Below are 21,266 nucleotides of genomic sequence, written 5' to 3' on the forward strand. Positions count from 1 at the left end.
TGTCGTCCTCCTGGGACGGTGCAGGGAGAAGTGCTGCAAGAACGAGCGGCAGGAAGCTGAGGGTCCTCCAAGACGCTCCAGGGGTCAGCATCTCATCCTACCACGCTACGGTCAGGGCAGACTCAAGGTCCGGTCTGCTGGCTGTGCTGCCCGGCCTCCATTGTTAGGATGGAGGAGAAATGCGTGCACACTTCCTCTGTCTATTTTCTGCATGACCTGGCTCATTGGGTTCTGATTTATGGCACCTCAACATGTGCTGCTAACATACAGGAGCCCTGGCTGTGAGCCTGATTTAAAAAAACACAAAGGCAATTTATCACCCGTTGATATGACAGTGAATGAGTTAAAGTGGGCTCCCCTATAGAAACTCAGCCTTCTTACCTCTGCCTTTAGTTTCTGTTGATACCAGGTAGGCAAAAAACACACTGTCTAGTCTGGTAAAGATTTTGGGTTTGGCCTTTTTACAATCTGAATTGTGCAGTGTTTATAGATCATATATACCTCTCTGTCTGGATTTAAAAGAGCAGTGTAGGACTTAGTGGCATCTAGCAGTGAGGATGTCAGATTGCAACCAGACGAAACTTTGCCAAGCATGAACTCCTGGTTAGGATTCCTTCAGTGTTCATTGTTCAGGAGGTTTTTAGCGGGAGCCAAATTATCCACAGAGGTCTCAGAAAAAAACAGACCAGGTAATTAAATCTGGTAGAAAACACAGAATAAAGCAACTGCGAGTTGCTGCAAGTGTTTTTCCAACTCTGTTCGGCTCATCGTGAAGGGGCTGCTAACTACAGTGGCTGACGTAAAAATGTAAATGGCCCCAACTAAAGCCAGTTTGGTTTGTATGTTCTGCGCTACTGTAGAAACATGGCAGTGCAACATGGCGATCAATGTGGACGAGGATCCACTCCCTGTGTAGATATGAACAGCTCATTCTAAGGTAACTAGAGCATGAGGATTCTTATTTCTGGTGATTATAAACTAAATAAAATATACTCATTATACTATATACCATTTCTGCCAACATATCCCCCTAAATCCTACACAGTGAACTTTTTCATTTCAGGAAATATAAAAAATAAAATGACGTAATCCCAGTTGTATCTGACTCAATGTGTTACATTGATGCACATCTTTTGGATTATTATCTCGGTACAATGCACATATGCTTTATACTGTGAACTTCTGCATATTCTTTGATCAAAATTTTGGACTTTTCATCATCTTCCTTCTTTCCTTCCTTTCACTATGCAGCTCTTTTCATTTGAAATACTTGTATATTTAAGTTTTATTTATTTATTTATTTATTTTTTTAATTTTATACTTATGATTCTTGTCTTTTGCAGCACTAAACCTAATTCTGATCTGGTTTCATGTAGGAAAGGTCCAGTATGTAGGATTAAGGGGCGTATATTGGCAGAGATGGTATATAATACTCAAAACTATGTTTTCATTTTACAGTTTATAAACCTGAAACTAAGAAAAGTCGTGTTTTCGTTTCCTTATAATGAGGTGTTAACATCTACATACAGAGCAGATCCTCCTCCTAGTGTTTGCGATGTTGTTTTTACAGTAGCCCAGAACAGACAAATCAAACACTGGCTCTAGGTAGGGCCATTTAAGTTTTCACTTCTGCCACCGTAATTCACCTACACGCTCGGCACATGGGAGAAGTTTCAGTTCTGCAACCTCACTGCCAGATGCCACTAAATCTGACATACTAGAACTTTAATACTAGATGCTAATGCTTTAAATTTAACAATTTGCACAGCTTACTCACACAGAAGAAAGGCTCCTGTGTTATATTACTCTATAACTGAATTACAGATGCGTTGATTTGTGAGCATCATTTTAATGTTGCAGCTCGTTGAGATAGAGCACATTATTGTAAACTGTATGTTTTGTTGTAAATTCTTAGAAGATATGCTTTATTATTAATCCCTGAAGGGAATATTCGATTTTAATACTCTGTTGTCACACACACACACACACACACACACAGGTCTGAAATATACATACATGCACAAACAGGACCTATACATGCATTAAATGGGGAGATGTCAGAGTGAGCGGGCTGCCCATGAACGGGCGCGCTGAGCAGTTGGGGGTTTGGTGCTTTGCTCAAGGGGGACTTCCGCAGTGTCTGCGAGGTGAACTGGCACCTCTCCAGCTACCAGTCCTCACTCCATATTTGGTCTAGGTGGGGACTTGAGCCGGCGACCTTCCAGTTTCCAAGCCAAGTCCCTATGAATTGAGCTGCTGCCCTTACTGTACTCTGAAAAATAGCAACACATGTCAAATACATGTAGTGGAACAAAACAACAGTGTTTATGTGTTGGTGTGCAGGTATAAATAGTGAATGTACTTTGCTACAGTTTCATTAGAAACTCTCAATACTTCACATGAAAACTGCTGACTGACCCTTTAACTGGTGTCTTCATTTCTACTGGGAACAGTGGAAATTCTGAACACGTGTAGACATTTTATGATACAAACATTTAGAGTGAAGCAGATTTATGTTGTAAGAAGCACTTAAAAGACTGTTGTGTTAACTGTCTACAATATGCTATTATGGATATAATTAGTGGTTGGAGTTTGTTATCTTTCGACATTACATGGAGCTTTGATTTTTTTTTTCTCTCAGCAGTGTTTTCAGACAACAGAGGTGCTCGCCTGTACACAGAGAGAGATCATCTGTTGCCTCAGAAATCACCAACACAATACAGTTTCAGTCACATTTTTAAAAAAGAGAACAAAGCTTTAGTTTCAAGAAAGCTGTTTCTTGGAAAGGGAGAATGAAGACTGTTTATACCCTCGGGATTCCCCGCTGCAGGCCTGCTTCCAGCGTAGACACACTCAATTTTCACACTCTGTTATTACAGAGGAATGAAAACATTTGTGTAATCATTTCTGTGCAGACAACACTCAGTCTATTGCGGATCAAAGAGCGTAAATCCCTTTTCTCCCGTAGCACTTAGGCAAAGTTTGTGCCATGAAATCTTGGTAACACGATCACATTGGCTTCGTAAAGCTTGAAAAAACCCATGGCATTAATATATCCAGATTATCTTTCACGGCAGGCTTTGGCTTTGATGCTGACAGGTGGAGGATAATGTGACAAGTCGTCCTGTAAAGAAATAGCTGCTGCATGTTTCTCCAATAAAACATGCTGTTGTGCAGACATTTGAGTGCCTGGACTGTGCCACTATTTGATTTACTGTTAGACCAGCTTTTATTGATTTCCAGCAAGTTGTAGAACACAATTAGTTTTTAGGAAATTCCCTGCCTTTTATACAAGAGCGTAGGTTTTGTTCCAACATTTGCAGGGGCACATAAAATGGAGAGTTTGGGGGTCCTCTGTAAGAAAATTGTGAGCGCTGAAAACCAAGCTTTTCTGTGTTCTGTTGAATTTTTATGTCCCCAATTTGTGCTTTTTCTGCATCAATGTATGGTGTAAATGTCTTTTATTTGTCTACTTTCATGTTCTAGATATTGACGGGGACATGTCCCCTGCGTCCCCCCTGAAATCTACCCCTATATACAAACTCTCTAGACTAAATTCAGAGATCTATTTAACAAAGATTTTGTTTGCATGTCTGTGTTTGTGCCCTGGCTCAGATGAGATTAAACAGAGCTGAGACAGCGATGAAGGAGACGGGGGGAATGTCGCTGCAGCTGTCGGATTTCTTGTCTCTTCCAAAGACAACAAAATTTTTCAGATGTCACCTGTGAAGTTAAAGACGCAGATGACTTTTCACATCAATGAGGAGGTCAGCTTTTGTCGCACATAGCTAAACAGCACACTTTGGGGAAATGTAATTGTAGGTGATTTAGACTAAGCCACTCTCCATCACAGGTATTACACAGGGAGGGACTCCTACTACAAATCAGTAACCAAGGATTAGTCCGATCCTTCTGTCTCCCTGCTGTTGCTAATTACATTCTGTAAAAAGCTCTTTACAGTCAAAATAGTCATATAATTTAAAGCTCAACAGCCTGTTGCTTTGTTTACTAGAAACAGCACATTTGGCTGCGGTTAATCGTGATAGACTAATAACACGAGGACTCTTTCAGATGTATTTTGTACAAAGCAGCTCCAAAGTTGTGTTAATTAACCCGTCAGACTTCAACATCTCTGGGACAAAGCCAAGTCCTGTGGTTGATCCACTTTAGAAACCCTTTACTCACTGACTGTTTACGTGAGCGAATTGTAAGGAGGAGAAGAAACAAACACTATGGAGGGGGGGAAACAGAAGTCGGACTTGCATTTCCTGCAGACACATGCTTTGATTTTGGCCCCCGCGAAACACAATGGGAAGGAGGCTGCCTCCCCTCAGCAATGCACCAACAGGAAGAAGCACATTCACTGGATAGGAGAAAATACATTCCAGCGAGACTTAACAAGCTATCACAAGTGACAGAGTGAGACGAGACGGAGAAGAGTTGTGTTTTTCAAAGCACTTTTCTTTTTATTACAAATCATAGACAATTCAAAATGATGCGTATTCACAAAATGCTTTCATGTATACGTCAGGAACAAATTCATTGTCATTCTGACGCTTTATAAACAAAGTCGTTGCTTCACACACACAGACACACACTCACACGCATGCCAGCAGACTGTTAAAGCAGTCACCTTTTAATTGGGCCCTCCGCCAGCCTGAAAACATTTGTCAGCTGCCATCTGTCTGTCTGTCTGGGACCCACACCCACCCACCCCACTATCTCCGTCTCTCCTTACAACACTTTTGTCAGACTCCCAACACTTTTTACTGACCTCTACACCCTTTCTACACACACACACACACACACACACACATATGTAACACTGCTGGCTGTGATACAGATACTACAATTTGAGCTGGAGATCATGGCGGTCTGGTTGGTATCACACCTCAAGTGCTTACAAATGAAAACAAGAACAGCGGGGGCAAATGCACGAGTTATACACTTCACCGGGACTTCAGAAGCAAGAGTTCAACAGCTCAGTATTTTGCATTAAAGTCCACAGGAGAAACACATAAACATGTGATCCTTTTAAAAATACATTCAGTCTGGTTCATGCTTGGTCCCCCGTATTTAATAGTTCAGTTTTGCCTCCTGCTCCTGAAAGTGAGGCTGAAGTTTGGTCAGACTCCAAAGCCCCAAGTCTGACTGTCGTGTTCAAGCAAACACCTACAGTAGTCCACAGTCAGAGAGGAGCAAGGATGACACCCCGAAACTGTGAGCGAGCACCTAGTGCTGTACAGTCTTAATTTACTTGCATTGTTCTGCATTGTTCTCCTCTTCCCCAGCATGCCTCTGGGCCCTCAGCTGTCGTCAAACCTTTGTGGCCAGAGACTGAGCCTCTGTCTTCTGAGAGGACAGGGAGCTGATAGGGCTCGCGTGCAAGGACTTCTTCAGGTTGAGCAGGCACAGACACTGGGATCTGAAGCGCAGGTCGAAGAAGGCGTAAAGAAAGGGGTTGAGGCAGCTGTTGACGTAGGCAAGGCAGGTGGCGTAGGGGTGAGCCAGCAGCAGGAAGCGCAGGAAGGCACAGGTGGCGGGAAACAGCTCCAGGTAGGAGAGAGCGTCGGCGCTCTTTACAACATGGAAGGGCATCCAGCAGACGGCGAACACCACTACCAGCGTGGTGATGATCTTCAGCAGCCTCCTCTTACGCTGGTCCTCTTTGCGCAGGGTGTTGAAGTGGCGGGTGACGGTGCAGCCGATGAAGCCGTAGCACACCATCATCGCCAAGAAAGGTAGAAGGAAGCCCAGAGCTGAAGAGGAGATGCTGAGACCTGCGATCCACAGGTTCTCTTGATCTTTCCTGGTCATCACCAGGCTGAAGTCCATGGCGCAGGATGTGCGGTTGCTGGTTGGTTCATTTTTGGTCGTACGGAACAGCAGAGTTGGGGCAGCCAGGATACCGGACAGCATCCAGATGGCTGTTATGGAGGCTTGCATGTGGCCACGGGTGCGCAGCTGGGTGCTGGACAAGGAGTGCACGATGGCCAGGTAGCGGTCGAAGCTCATGCAGGTGAGGCAGAAGACGCTGGCGTACATGTTGAGCAGGACCACGTAGCTGCTGATCTTGCACAGGGCCACTCCGAAGGGCCAGTGGTAGCCCATGGCAGTGTACACAGCCCACAGAGGCAGGGTGACCACGAAGGTGAGGTCAGCCAGGGCCAGGTTGCCAATGTAGACGTCAGCAGCTCGCCGCTTACCTTGGGCTCTCCACACGGTGAAGATCACCACCCCATTTCCAGAGAGGCCGAGGATGAAAATAAGCATGAATAGCACCGGGATGATGGAGTACGACGGTGTCCAGTCAGAATAGTCACACATGGTGGAGTTTTCTGTCTCATCGTAGTCGTAGTACTCATAAGGACCTTCAGTTGGCTCCATCTTAATGCGAAAAAGAAAAATCTCTGCGTGGTGCAGATAGGTCCACAGAAGTTGTCAGCACTCTGTAGTGTGTTGCTGCATGTGTAATCTGCCCTCCTTTATATACTCCCTCAGACTTGTACCCTCCCAGGATGCCCCCTCCTCCCCTCCCACTGCCCTCCTCCTCTCTGCTCTGAAGAACACGCTCTTTCACTGCGTACACGCCCACCTCTCACTCATTCATTTGATTTGTGTACAACATACTGCATAGTGGAGTCACTTTAATGCATGTAATACTGGTTGAAAATGCCAATAGTGTTTTTTTTATTTGCTTGTATTTTTCAGGATATTCCTTCTTGTCCCTCACTTTTAATGCACAATTGCCTGGATACAGACATTAATATCCAGAGGCAAAATTTAAAGTCTGTCCAAAGTATAAATCTTGCCACAAATATAGTTGCAACACTTTATTTAACTTAAGGGAATGAAAATTTACAAGACATGTTTGTACAGCGGCCCATGAGTCAAGTCTGGGCATGACAAGTTTCATGAAGTAGTCGATTTCAATATCAATTGAGAGTCCTCCTGGCACCGGAGCACTGTGCTGAAATCTGAATGGGCCGCACTATTTACATTTCTACGACTGTTTTTCATGTCTGTACATGCTCAGACAAGTAGAAACCGCAAAGTGAAGACAAAATAAAGATTTTTTCAGCTTTAATGAACTGTTGGTTAAACAAACAAACCTTCAGATCTTTAAATTAAAATATACAGTGATACCAAGAAAAGGTTAGAAACATGTTTATAGCCTTGAGTTAAAAATTATTTCCATTCCATGAAAGCTTTTTAAGACAAATGGCCCAAAGTGGCAAGATTTAATGATAGAAAAATTAAGGTTAGTTGCCAGAAGAAAATGTTGCCATTGCCAAACCACAATTACGTTACATTTGCATGTTTCATGTGTATCATATCAACATTTCTAAAGTAACGTAGCAGGCTGCAGGAGCTGATCCTGTCATTGGGAGGCAGAGGGGATGATGGATTTCCTGACACTGGGCCTGCCAAGCTGCAGACCAGAGTTTGAGAACAACAAACAACAAAACATGTTGAGTTTCAGTGAGTCATTGCTGTGTCTCCATGGACTTTTTTAGCACCAAATGTCAGTGTTCATAGTGACCCATCGCTGTTTTTGCCAAGTGGGATTAGTGGCAAGAAAAGCAAATGTTTTTTACCAAGACATCACTGCTTTACCTTTGGGATTGTGCCTCCAAAACATGATCTTTTACTAACCATAGCAAGTGGTTTTGTATGCCTAAATATAACCACAGCATTATTGTATACTTGTTTTAAACGTATCCACTACATAATAATGTGCAAATGTAATGTATCCAGGGTTTGTTGAAATGTACAATGCCAACATTTTCCCAGTGATTGGGTTGCTAAAAAACAATTAAACTGATAAATGATCTACAACAAAATGACATTAATTAAGGGCATGGCTAGAATATGATATAAACAAAGACATACACCCATAAATACTGCAAAATAAAAGATACAATATGTATTCATGTAAAAGTCCTTATTATTAAAACCTTATTTTAAAACTCAAATGAGGGCAAATTAGGGCTGGCAGGATATCAGAGTTTCACTGCACAATTATCATAGCCAAAGGAGTGAACAACAATGATGTTATCATGATATCTGTAGAAAATTCCCTTTTTTTCCCCGAACAAATTACACTCAGAATACAAGTGCATAGTAGAGAGAGTCTGTAACCACAACTGTACAAAATCATGCAACAACAGCATTTATATTTAATGAAAAATAAAAAGGTAACTACATGGCGTTGGGGCAGCGTGAGAAAAGAAGGAAATGATTCAAGAGGCGCTGGATTATTTACATGATATTCTGACACCTCTAGGGTGTGAAATATGATATATTTTCATCACTACTGGCATGAAATTTTGTGCATGTTTTGAACTTCTTGTCGATTTTCACAGGAGAAGAAATATGAGCGCTGTGCATGGTGTGAAAGAGAACAACACCTTTATAAAAACAGTACAGGAAAGAACTTAAAAGTTGTTGCTGTGCAGCCAAATATTGTTGTAAGCTGCAAACTTTATATTAAATCTTAGATGGGAAAGTTTCCAAAGATACCAAATATTTCAGGCTGAATTTTGGGGTAATTATGCCCAAGATTTTTCTACATGATTGAATGGTGCAACCATAAAAAACATGGAGTATTGGGGCTTGAATTTTAAACTGAATACCTCCTCTGCACACTGTAGCTTCAATGAAGAGTTATAACTCTGACTGAGAGTATAGTTTGTGTGATACTGTCAGACAGTATGGAATAAGATGATTTTTTTCTACTTTAAAGCCACTCAAGGAGAAACATAGTCTGAGAACGCCATGTTAAGAGCTGAAACAAGTAACACTCTTCATCTGTCTTTCACTGCTTTGCTGTCTCTTGGGTGTATTTGTTGGCCCAGGTGGGATGGCTCAGTCTTCAGTCTGCTCCGTCTCTCAGCAGAGTGGCAGCGGTGGCGCCAGGGCACAGACCTTTAGACACAACTACTGTATCACTCAACAATCTTTTCCTCCACTGATCCCTTCCTCCACCCCAACCATCCTCCTCCTCCTCTTCCCTCCCCGCTCATCTCCGCCTTCCTCTGATTATGAAGATGAGGACGGATTCCCGTCTTCCTCCTCTTTCACCAACGTCATTTACTCTCAGAGAACTGTTTGTTGTTGCCAATTGTTGTGATGGGATTGTGTAGGCATCTGTTAATTAAACTGATGTGATTGTGTTTGTGTGCCTCCACCTGAACTGTGTCCTCTCTCGTTGCAGTTGATTGTCCGTTCAGCTCTTTGTCTGTCCAGCAGAACAGGAAAAGAAGCATAAAGCAAGCTTCCTATCTTTGCTCTGCTGGGACTGAGGTCTGTTTTTAGCTGCGTTCACTGACGGGGTTGTGAATATACAGCTAAATAAAACATCAGGCCTTGATGAATACATCAATCCGCCCACTCACTTTTCCCCCAAAATCCCCCCCATCAGTCTGTATGGAGCAGTTTTGCAAGGACAAGAAAAGAAACAAGAATATAAGTGGCATAAGGAAATTATTTTTCGCTTTTAAGGAGTGACAAGTTCCAATTGGACCAAATTTGAACCTCCTTGCCAAGTGTCCATCTTGTCATTCAGCATACCAGAGACCCGTTAGCACCATTTAGCTCGTGTTTTTCCTCGTAACAGCCCACCTGTGCCTCAAATTGATTGTTGTTATTGTTGGTGCTGTCCTCTCATGTGTGGCCTTGTGCTGTAAACCACACACCATGAGGACACCAAGACATTCCTCATGTTTTTGCACTCTTATGTAACCACATTAAGGCCTTTCATCCATCATTCGTCTGACTGTCCATCAGCGATGAGTCAGTAACAGACAGAAAACAGACTTCATATCCTGAGGATATAGAAAAGGATGAGTAGTTGCATCTCAAAATATACACAAAGGCAGAAAGACACAAACACACACTACAGTGACGGTCTGTCTTCGCGGCTGCAGAGCATCTCTTTCATCTTATATCGTGACCTTGTGTGTTTGTGAGTTTATGAGTCTGTTTTCGGTGATCCTCGCAGCGCCAAAAGAGCATGAGGTGTGTGTTCTTGTTGTTACGGTGTGTGTGGGGGTTTTGACAGTTGTTTGATGTGTGTGTTAAGCTGTCACAGACCACATGCACGGCAACCCCCCCCACCTGTGCCGAGACAGCTGGTTCCTCAAGGCTTCGCGATCTGACCAACTCTGAGTCAGCCTCGAGCTCTCATGGAAATTCATGATATCACACGTCTGACCTGGTAGCAGCCCGACAGCCCCGATGATAAACAGACCCTCGGGCAAACACCTTCCATCAGCACCATTTACATTACCAATCACATCAACAGTCTGATCTGCGCTTTTAATTATCTGAATGCTGTCAAAGCTAACGCTGTCAACACGGCTGGAAAGCTCCAACATTTGGCCGTCGTTACCGCCTGCTCCTGCTCTGCCTTTACTCTTCTCAGCAAAGACAAGGAGGTGATTGACACCAGCTTGTCAGACACAAAGGCCACCATGATGGGAGAGGTTCACACCTACTACTTCTTCTTTACTGTTCCAGTGAAGACTAATGTGGCCTCAGCTAGAGTTTTACAGCCCTTAAGCCTGTGAAGTGACTGTAACTGACTGTGTCCTCTGGTACACAGAACAGAATTGGTTATAATGGCAGAGCAGCGCAGAATGGGATTGGGCACAACAGGACAGAATACAACAACACATTACACATTTTGTTGTGGATGTAGAAAACAACATAACACATTGCTGCTCCAGGTACCGCTGAGACAATCTATCAGAAATGTGCGAATGATGTCATTTTGCCTATGGCCAGAGCTGAGCCTGAACTTTTATCCTGTAGGACTTGCTACAGCTCCCACGATGGCACCCCTGCTGTACCAACAGACTGGACTCATTCAGATGAATGGGTTGTCCGGGTTGATTTGATGAAGGCTGCAGCATAATCGTCCCATGTAGACTAATTTGATTTCCAGGTACTGAACCAATCAGTAATCGATTCTCAGTCCCAACTGGCCCAAATCCTTACCCCAGAAACAGCCAGTTGTAGCAACCATAAACTGACTGAGCCAGATATCTCACATTTGGTCCCCCGGTGCCAAAGCTCAGAAGTGAACTGACAGTCAGTTGAAATTGGCTCAAATCCACACTAACGCCAGGGCCACACCGCCCGCGGAAGCGCCGCGAATAGCCTCGAAGCGCCGAGAAGTGAAGGCAGTTTCCTTTCGGCGCCCATGTTAACCGACTGTGTCATCTACACTGGCCGCGCCGTGCCGGGAAGCTCCGCGGCAGGCTCTCGATTTGCAGCGATCAGTTCGGCGTCTGGTCTGTTTTCTGCGCGTGTGTCAAGCCAGGCAGTGAAAAATAACAGCTGGGAGCAGAATTGCTTGTCGACGGCGTGGAGAAATGCGCGTCTGATGTGAACGGAGGTTCTCCGGCGCGCGCGAGAATTCCGGGGCGCTGCGCTTCGCAGGCAGTGTGGCCCTGGCGTAATACTATTGCTGTGTTTACACCTAATGTCCACACTACTCCTGTGTTTTAGAAGCCCTAAAATGGAGATCTTTAAAGACGGTGCTGATGCTGTTTTAGTTTGAAATGATGATGCAGACACCCATGTTTGCTTCCCGATTGGGTCTTATCAGTCACAACATGTCAAGCCAAAACATTATAGCTAAGGATACTTTTTGTGATTTTATCTGTCTTGTGTGGGTACACTTTTCTAAGGGCATAGGTTTTGTTTCAACATTGGGTGGGACACATACAAAATGGGGGTTTGGGGGTCCTCTGCCAGAACATTTTGAGCATCAAACTCTTAATTTCCTGCATTTCCTGCACCAGTTTAGGGTGTTAATGTCTTTAAGTTTGTCAAAATAAAAGTCATCTGCTACTGTCGTGTTTTTTGGGGGGACAAATGCACATGTTCTAAATATTGAGGGGGACATGTCCTCTGCACCCCCCACAAAGTTTACACCTATCTTCTTTCCCATTGCCGTGGCTTCCTTGAGTGATGGATCATGGCCATATTTGCTTTTCATATGCTTATACTCATGTGTTACTTTGAGTTCCACTTCGTCATAGGTCCAAGGAAATAAGGGGCCAGTTGCACAAAGCACCCTTAAGGTTTCCTTAAATAAAATTGGGTTGCACAAAACATTCTTAGGTCTTCTCCTTAAGGTTTCCTTAAGTTTTTCTCCTTATCTTGGTCTTATACTTAAGGAACTGCTTAAAATTAATTAAACTGTCTCACAGAGGACCTTAGCAACCAAAGTTTTTGCGTTGATTCGACGGCGTAGCTACGGCATACGCTCCAAATTATGTACTGTTACCTTTGTTAAATGTTGCTGTTGTCCCTGGTTTTATATGAGAAGAGGAAAAGATTCCTAGCTGCTAGGCTAGTTTATACAATGTAAAATGCCATAGACTTGTGCTAATAACGTTAGCAGTTTGTATTTGTGGGGAAATTGTGTCCAGATAAAGACAAGTGTTTGTCTGTCAATGCTGCGAGTTATAGTGAAGCTGATTTGTGTACTTGTGTTTGAAATTTTCTCTATTAAGCCATGTGTAATGTGTGTTTTAGGTGTGTTTTGAATCAACTAAACTTAACAGCACTTCACAGAAACCCCACCGCCAACTAGTGTTCTGGAGGTGTAACTGCAGAGTGACGCAGGCACACCACCGCACAAGTATAAATGCTCACCGTGAGTTTATGGTGATTAATGAGGAAAAAGAACGCATCCCAAGAATAGTGTTCTGTGACAGGGAAAACCTGATGGACACCCTTAATAATGAGCAATTCACTGTGCACCAGAATTTTATCAGAGGTCAATTTATAATTTGTGTCAACATCTACAGTTGGATCACTCAACTTTCCGCAGTTGCGCTCTTCCAGCCCTGTTACAATTGTGATTGCTCTGCGGTTTTATTCAACAGGATCTTTCCAGTCAGTTTTTGGCGAGGTATTTCATGTACACAAATCTACTGTGTGCCGCGTCATTCACTGGGTTTCTACTATTTCACCATCTCAGAGTTCGTTCTGTAACCAAGCAACCAACCGCAAAATAGATAGTCTGCTTCCTGTTCACATCAGCATCAGCCCAGGAAACATCCCTGGTGCAGTCTTCTTGCTGAGTTTGTATCTATATGATAACAGTGCCCTCCTTTGACCCCACTCAACACATGTGCACAATGTTTTCATGACCATACGACCCCGCTGACCCCACTGCACTGCAGTCCCTCACACCCCCAGAGCAGCAGCAGCTATTCCCAATTAGCAGCTAACACACACACGGTTGTCCAATTTCTGTTTCCCATTTGCAGGTCAGGCGACCGGATGATTCTGTTGATATGAATCTTCCTGCTCTGAAGATGTTGTTGTCTTCTTGTGCCAGTAGCAGCTGAACAGAAATGTTTATCAAATATAAATATGACAGGAGAGGGAAATCCCAAACAGTTTTCTCCAAGAGGTATAAATAGCTCAGACTTCAGGGTCACAAGTGAAAATATGACTATTAGAGAAAGGCGGGGTGCCTCCTCTTTGTCACGCAGGAGAGTTTAGATCAGAAACAACAAAAGCGAGAGGTGAATTTATCATTTATACAAGCAATTGGGTAACAGTGCTGCTGCTGCAAGTCATCCTGACCACTGTGGTTTGGTTACACAGATAAAGAGTTGTATCAGCTCCCTTTTTGCGGCCCGTTCAAGGCGGTAATGTTGCGCTGTTATTCCTCCTCACTGCTCTTCATAAAACGTACAAACGCGGAATGGGAGGCATTATTGTTCCGCCGTTAAGCTGGCAATAGAGATAGTAACAGTGCTGAATTGAGGTTTGTTTAAAATGGCACAAGAGCCGATGCAGTTGTGTTACACTTTACAACTCTTTTGCTTCTGGAACGCTGGCATGCTATTCAACATCACACACTGGGGCAGCATTATGCCAGAGTGTGGTTCAGTGTGTAAAAGCACAGCGAGGGTGATGGCCGACCTTCTTAACAGCAGTTTTGCAGCATCTCAGTTTAAAAAGGGCTTGAGTTTGGTTCCACTTCCTGTTTGACACAGGATGGATGAATAAGGAGGTTTGTTTGTGGGGTGATGGGTGAGGTAAATGAGGATTACTTACAACATGCCTACAACTTTCATCATGCCACACTCTTTGAAGACACATCATGCTTTATTGCATACCATATATTGAATTTAGAGCAACATCTCATGCTCAACAAACCCCAGAGATAAAGCCTCCCTGCCATCTAAACACCAGAAAGCTGCATTAAAACCTGCACCCACATTTACCTCTTCCTGTACCAGCAGGCCAGAAACTTCCCTCTGCAGCTCTCCGGCCTCCACCTCCTCCTCCTACATGCAGGACTGACATTATTCTCAAAGTCGTGTGAAACGGCGATGGGTCAAAGAACAGAAGGTAGTCTGGAAACTGTGTGAATTATTCTAAATGCACTGCAGGATTTACAAAGTCTTTTTATCCCTCACATGTAACATGAACTGTTTTATAGAATTTTATGGCTGTCCCAACTTCACAGAGTTTTGAAACACAAGCCTCCAGTTTAGTTTCAAGGTTGAGAGATGAACACATACACACACACGCACACATGCACAAAACGCACTCCACAATCCTGCAAGTTCACACACACTATGTAACACCCATGACTACACTGGATGCAATACAATAAGCTATTGTAACCTCAAACCAAAGGTCTTGACGCCCATATGCTTTTGTCATCAGTCTCAATTATAACGGGCAATGAGGTCACTTGCTGATGTGTGTTAACACATACTTCCTTTTACTCTCTCTCAAGCACACACACACACACACACACACACACACTCATGCGCACACACACAATTCAAATACAAATATTAATGCAAAAAGCCTAACTGTTAACTAGCCTAATTTTGCAGGACACACACTCTCCTGTAGGCAGACACCAGATCACTGTCTGAGTCCAAGCTTGATATTTGTCACAGTGGGTGACTTTTTTTTTTTTTTTATCTTACAAGAAAACCCTCCAGTTCTTCACTTTGTCTGTTTTTTTATCTGCTTGTTTCTCCGTCTGTTATCACAGTCTGCTCGTGCTTCTGCTGCTCACCATCAATATCAGTCTGTCCCAGTTAAGTCTGGCACAGGTTTATCAGGGCAGGGCTCCCCCTCTCGCTCTCTGTGTCTCTGTCACACACACACACACACACACACACACACATGAACATGCACACACGACATATTCACAAACACAGCAACATACACACTCACAGCACTGCCCCCCACCCCCTCCTCCTCCTGTGTATCCTCTCTCAGCCTCTGGCTTCCTTGATGGGGAAAGAGGGGAATAGATGGACAGGAAGAGAGGAGACAGTGGGGATGTGACACAACAATGGCAGGAAGTGACTTCAGATCAATACAGATTAGCGCACACACATCAACACAGGAGCACAGAGGTAACAAACATCCCCGGTGAAGAGATAAACAACCAACACAAGCAGTGCCAAATAAATGTAACGAGGCAGCAAAACCCTTTAAGACGGCATGTTAGAAGACATTTTGTCTTCTTTCATTACCAACAAATGAGGTTTTGACAACACTTTCTACATTCTGCAGGGATTTTCTTCTGAGTATCTGATTTACAATTTAATTATGTTAAACATATATTAAACATACACTGGGTACATACCCTCAATTACTGTAATCATATGCTAAATCCAAAATGCTGTAACCACAAAGAATTACTCTGGTTATTTTTAAAAGGTCCGTATTTCATATGTGCTAACTGATAATACGCCACGACAGCTTTAACTGCAGCAACTAACAGGCCGGAGTTATTTATTCCTGTCAACTCAAGTGGATTTAAACACAAGCCACAGTGAATTACGATGCTGCACAAAGCAAATAAACATAAAAAAAACATCCGCATGATAAGACGAAGACAATCAAGAAAGCTCCAAAATAAAAGCAAACAGTTTGCAGGAAGTTGAAAGAGTCAACAGTGGGTGCAGATGGAGAGGGGTGGGGGGGGGGTGGGGGGGTGGCTGTTGAGCAGTTCAGAGGTCACAGCGAGGTCCCTAAAACAGAAAACCTGATAGGTCTGGCGGTTGTGTAACATGTAACCAGGAGCCCAACTTCAAACACTCTGAAATCAAGTGGAAAAAAGCCAGAAGTTTATCTGAAGTATTCTGGACTGGCTGCAAACAGGAAAAAACTTTACTGTGCAAAAACAAATCCAACAAAAAGTCTGGTTTTGTCTTCAAAGGAGCTTCATACAATATTCAGAGCCTGTCTATGATTCAGAGGTTGTTTGCACACGGCTCTCAACATGGAGGTGGCTTAATCGGCGGCCAGCAGCTAATAATGCTAACATTGTGCTTTCAACAGCAATGGTGCTGACAGAATCAACGGTGTTAACCAGGGAGGAACCAGTGGGGGGGTGCTATGCTTCAACACCGCTGTCCTGATATCAGCAGTAACTGCCTTACATGCACAGTGCAGGGCGGCGGCGATTACCAAACCAGTGGGATACACAAACAGGACTCCGACCGTCTACCGAACAGAGAATCTCAGAGTAATTTACAACTAGGTTTAGTCAAGTCTTGCCTACTGTCAACTGATAGTCAAATCCATATTCTGTTCACAGTTCTGAAAGGGAGCGGAAGATTGATAGACAGATAGAACACCTCACCTCTTAGTGAGATTGTAAAGGTGCAAGCTCTTATTTTGGCACAAGGTTTGTCTACATTTTATTTCATATTGTGTTTAAAATTGTGTTGCTTTTTAATTATATTTCAATAGTTTTCTCGGAGTTTAAATGAGCATGTGTGTGCTAGAAAAATGCTACTGTTAGCCCAGTGTGCCTAAAGTGTGTTAGCTAAGGAAGAAATGTAATATTTTGTTTTTGTTTTGTTTTATTCTAGCTCTTACAGTGTGTTCATGATATGTTTGGAGGTACATTATTGGAAATAAAGCTACCTAATGATTTAAAGGTAAATAGGTAGAGAGCCAGACCATTAATCAGCTGGGGATTCTACAATATATAATAAGATTTATGTGATTTTTTGGGAGAAACCAAACAGTTCTATGTTAAATCAGACATTAAGCATCTCCATACACCCTGAATGGAACAATCCTTTGTTGCATTTTCCTGCATTTGCTACGATTTGATTGTGAAATTGGCAGTCAAATTAGTCTCCTGTGATCGAATCATCGAATAGTCTACTATCTGGGGTCCCCCCTACTTGCAACACATTCATTCTCTGCTCAGGATGCCATCACTTCACTATATCTGTACAAAGCAAATGGATGTTTGCTGCTATATTAATGCTTTGAATATAATATAGAGCTCATTTAAATGACAGGATAGACTTTATATTGCTTGCTTTATCTTTTGTATTGCACAGATCGGCTCTGGTTTATTTATATACTGTATATACTTAAAAAAAAACCTATTAAATAAATTCAGTGCTAGGAGAATCAGTAACTTTAATTCCTGACTAGAGTTTTGTTATTAGGCACTTTTTAGCAGAAAATGAACTTTTGAAACAGGAACAATAACTTGGATGTGGATCTGACGTTGCTGTGCAGTGTGTGCAGAGCGCTATAAATCAGTCTTAAGATGATTCACGATTCTGCTTGGACTGTAATGTAAAGGAGATCAGGGGGATCCCCCGTCTGAAACCAAACAGGTGTGTGTTATCATTTCCTATTACAAATCATAACCCAGTGTCAGAAGCCCTGATGGATCTGGGATCATTAGGGATGCATGTGCAGCTACTGTTATCCTGAGGAGAACCATAAAAGGATACACACATCCTGCCCACTGTCCATTGAATGAGCATCTGTCTGACCTGTGACACCTTCCACTCCGACTCTGCTTCCTCTCCCACACGTGCAGCTCCACTACTTGAACTTTTCAAAGTGTTTCCCTGTAAAACATGGAAAAGTCCCAAATAAGAGCGCCCGTCAGTTCTCAGGCCTCCCTCATACACAGGGTGTAGACAAAATAAGGGGAACACTGATGGTTTTCCACTTATTTTACCTAAACACACACATATTGCATTATATTGTAACAGACAAAACTCACATCATGCATACAAAAGCAAAATGCAGAACAGGCACGGCAGCTGCAATTAAAACAATTAAAACCATTATCAGCGAGTCACAGTTGTATTTTTTGTTTCCTGCCTCTGACCTCTACCCCTTCTAATCCCCTCTTTGGGCAGAGGGCATGATGGGGGATGGCAGGCCGGGGGATAAGGGTGCAGACCCTTGGTCCTTGTTACCAAAAAGCTTTAGAGGAGCTTTACAGCTCATGAAGCCAGACTATAATCTCCCAGACGCTTCACACATATGTTCTCATGAGATCATCCACCCCACTCTGCTCACCCACCCCCCATTAACAGCTACAGTGTAAAAACAGATATCACATGGGTGGGGTATCTGTTTACACACACATCCAGTGAATGAACTTCAGATAAAGTCGCACTGTCACAAAATGGAGGTATGTCATCACAGCTTTTGCGTACTAAAGAGTAAACTTGATTGTGGAGATTAATTCTTTACTCCTGGCTGTTTAATCACAGCTTGTAAGTACAAGTAAACATTTCATAGATATAACAGGCAAATAATTGACACATTTTGACCACCATAGATACAGATACAGCATATTTTCTGGTAGTTTAAGGTACAACTTTGTACCAGTTTCGCCGGCCTGTTGCTCCCCAGTGGTGGTGGTTTGGCGACATTAAGGAGCACTAGTTAAAAGAGCAGTGTGTTCGATTTAGTGCCATCTAGCTGTGAGGATTGCAGATTACAACCAGCTGAAACTTCTCTTTTGTGCCAAGTGTAAGCTCCTGGTTATGATTCCTTCAGTGTTCATTGTTCAGGAGGTTTTTACCGGGAGCCAAATTACCCACAGAGGTGTCTTTGTCCCTAAAACAAATAGAGCAATGATTTAAAGTGGTAAAAACTCTGCATAAAGCAGTTTCATGTTAAAAAAAAGTCTGACACTGCTTGTCACGGAGGGCTGCTAACTATGGTGGCCGTGAAAACAAAAATGGTCCTATCTAGAGACAGTATTTGGTTTGTCAGTTCTGGGCTGTAGTGTCAGACTCCTAGGACGAGGCACTGCCCCCTGTGTAGACATAAACAGCTCATTCTAAGGTAACAAAAACAGATGATTCTTAGGGCGTTTTCACACTTCCTTTTCAGCCCTCTAAACAGACTCAGAGCGGTGACTTAGCATTTTCTGCACATATGTGAACACTCCAGGAGAACTCAGACCCCTGAGTTTGGATCGCTACAAGTCCACGGTGTGGTTCACTTAACCTGTGCACAAAGCGCTCCAGGTTCGCTTTGCTCTTTGCTGTTGTATTTAGCCCTCTAGATCACATGCTGTTGCACTGGGACGCTTGAAAAAACAGTCAAAAAGTAGTTTGGTCTACAGAAGACACTGCAGGTCTCCAGATGTGGGATGTAGAATGCATCAAACGTCAACGCTCTACAGCACAGAAACACAAGGGTTTTTCTCCAATTTCAAGTTCATCTGAAAGCGAGGGGCGTCATAACCACACTACAGTGCCACGTCAAAGTAAAAATAAAACTATGTCAGTATATATTATACATAGGCTATAGTGTGAACAGAAAGAGGACTGAGGTCGCATCAGAGCTGAAGTTGACCAGACACAGAAATGAGTCCTCTTTCAAATGAACTGAAAATGTGAACACAAAAAGAACTGGGTCCCTTTTCTGTTGGTTCCCTTTCTGGTCCACTTTAAGAGGACTGAGTTCAGTTTGTTTAAAAAGGACTATATGTAAAAACACCCTTATTTTCAGGTGATTATACACTGCAGAAAACATACAATTTATCCCATTAAATCCTACACACTGAACCTTTAAGGCTCTGATATATTTCAAACAAGACATGGACACAGTCAGTAGATGCAGTTCTGTTTGTACCATATGGTTGAACTTCAAAACCATGTGCAGACTGTGCTTACAGTCTGCACTATGGATCCTTGCGGACACGGCAGATGACAAAATATGCCCCATGAAGGCCCCACAGCTATGTGAACAGGGAAAGTGTAATATGAGCTCACTGGTTGTTCTGTCGACACTGTCTTCTTATGTCCTCAAGGAAGCCAGGAGTGGTCCAACAATAGCTGTCACTGCAATGAGACCACTAAGTTGGGGCATCTGAGATCCTGCTAGAAAAAACACAGGGTTGTAGCAGCGTCATTTGGAAAAGAACATCAGCCTGGATCCATTTGTGTTTTTTAAAATATATTTTTTGGGTATGCCATGTCTTTATTATACGTTTTTTAAATGCAGAAAAACCTGCTAAAAATAGGCAATAGACTCCTTTCCCATTGCCAGCAGACTGGAACCATGTACACGGCTCTGCAGCAGATGAGTGTGCCTTCCTGTTTTTTTACTGGTGTGTCATGCTCGATGTGCCAGAAAACAGGTTACTAAACAGTAGAGAGCAGCATGGAGGCCAGTGACATTGTTGCTGTGGTTACTTCTTTTTTTATATATATATCTGTTACTTATTCAGTGTCTCTTAAAACTCGGCACCGGCTAATTTGGAGCGATATTGGAGCACTGCTTGGGCAGAGATGGACGGTATTTGTGGCAGCGTGTCATTGCTGGGATTGGTTAGGGTTAGGGTAAGAATATAAGGGTAAGCCAATCAGAGGCTGAGTAAGGCAGACTCATGCCTTCACCATCATACGAAAAAGAAACTCGCACAGGGTGTTATATTTCTATCACTGCTGATCGGAGCCAGTCAGAGCTGGAGCTGATAAATATCCATGACTACTGCAGTCACTTGTCCTGGGAATGAACGCCGATTATAAACTTTCCTACTAAAGACCACTTGTTAATGGGTGTTGCTGTTTTTTTTGTCCATTGGAAAAGAAGCTTTAGATAGTGACAGTAAAGAGATGACAGAAAAAGAGGGTGAGAAAGATGCAATAAAGGTCAGATTCAAATCGGGCACACTGCGGTTTATGGTTGGTGAAGCCACGAGGCCGCCCTGAAGCTTCAACTTTGCTGCAACACAACGCACCGCCATCTGACACCAGTACAATCCAACAGACTGCATGTGCGAGAGAGTTCTTTCCTGGTAGATCTTGCGACCGTCAAGATGAAGGATAAAATGATTGTAGCCACGATGACTTTCCAGAGTTTCCAAAATCCTGTCTCACTGTGTAATAACTGATGAGTCTTTAAGTTCATGGATGAAGTGTATCACGTGAACTGGACAACCTAGATCATATTTCATCTTCTCACCAGTACTT

At 43.1% G+C, this 21,266-nt stretch overlaps 1 protein-coding gene across 1 annotated transcript; it reads right to left on the reverse strand.

The window, feature by feature from the left end:
• Positions 1 to 4,446: 4,446 nt before the first annotated feature.
• LOC126395372 (apelin receptor B-like) lies at positions 4,447 to 6,457 on the reverse strand. The gene has a single exon (XM_050052781.1). It carries the CDS (start codon positions 6,385 to 6,387, stop codon positions 5,317 to 5,319), a length of 1,071 nt encoding a protein of 356 aa, XP_049908738.1. The 5' UTR covers positions 6,388 to 6,457; the 3' UTR covers positions 4,447 to 5,316.
• Between the last annotated feature and the right edge of the window lie 14,809 nt (positions 6,458 to 21,266).

This window comes from Epinephelus moara, chromosome 9, assembly GCF_006386435.1.
Source record: "Epinephelus moara isolate mb chromosome 9, YSFRI_EMoa_1.0, whole genome shotgun sequence".
Classification (NCBI taxonomy): Eukaryota; Metazoa; Chordata; class Actinopteri; order Perciformes; family Serranidae; genus Epinephelus; species Epinephelus moara.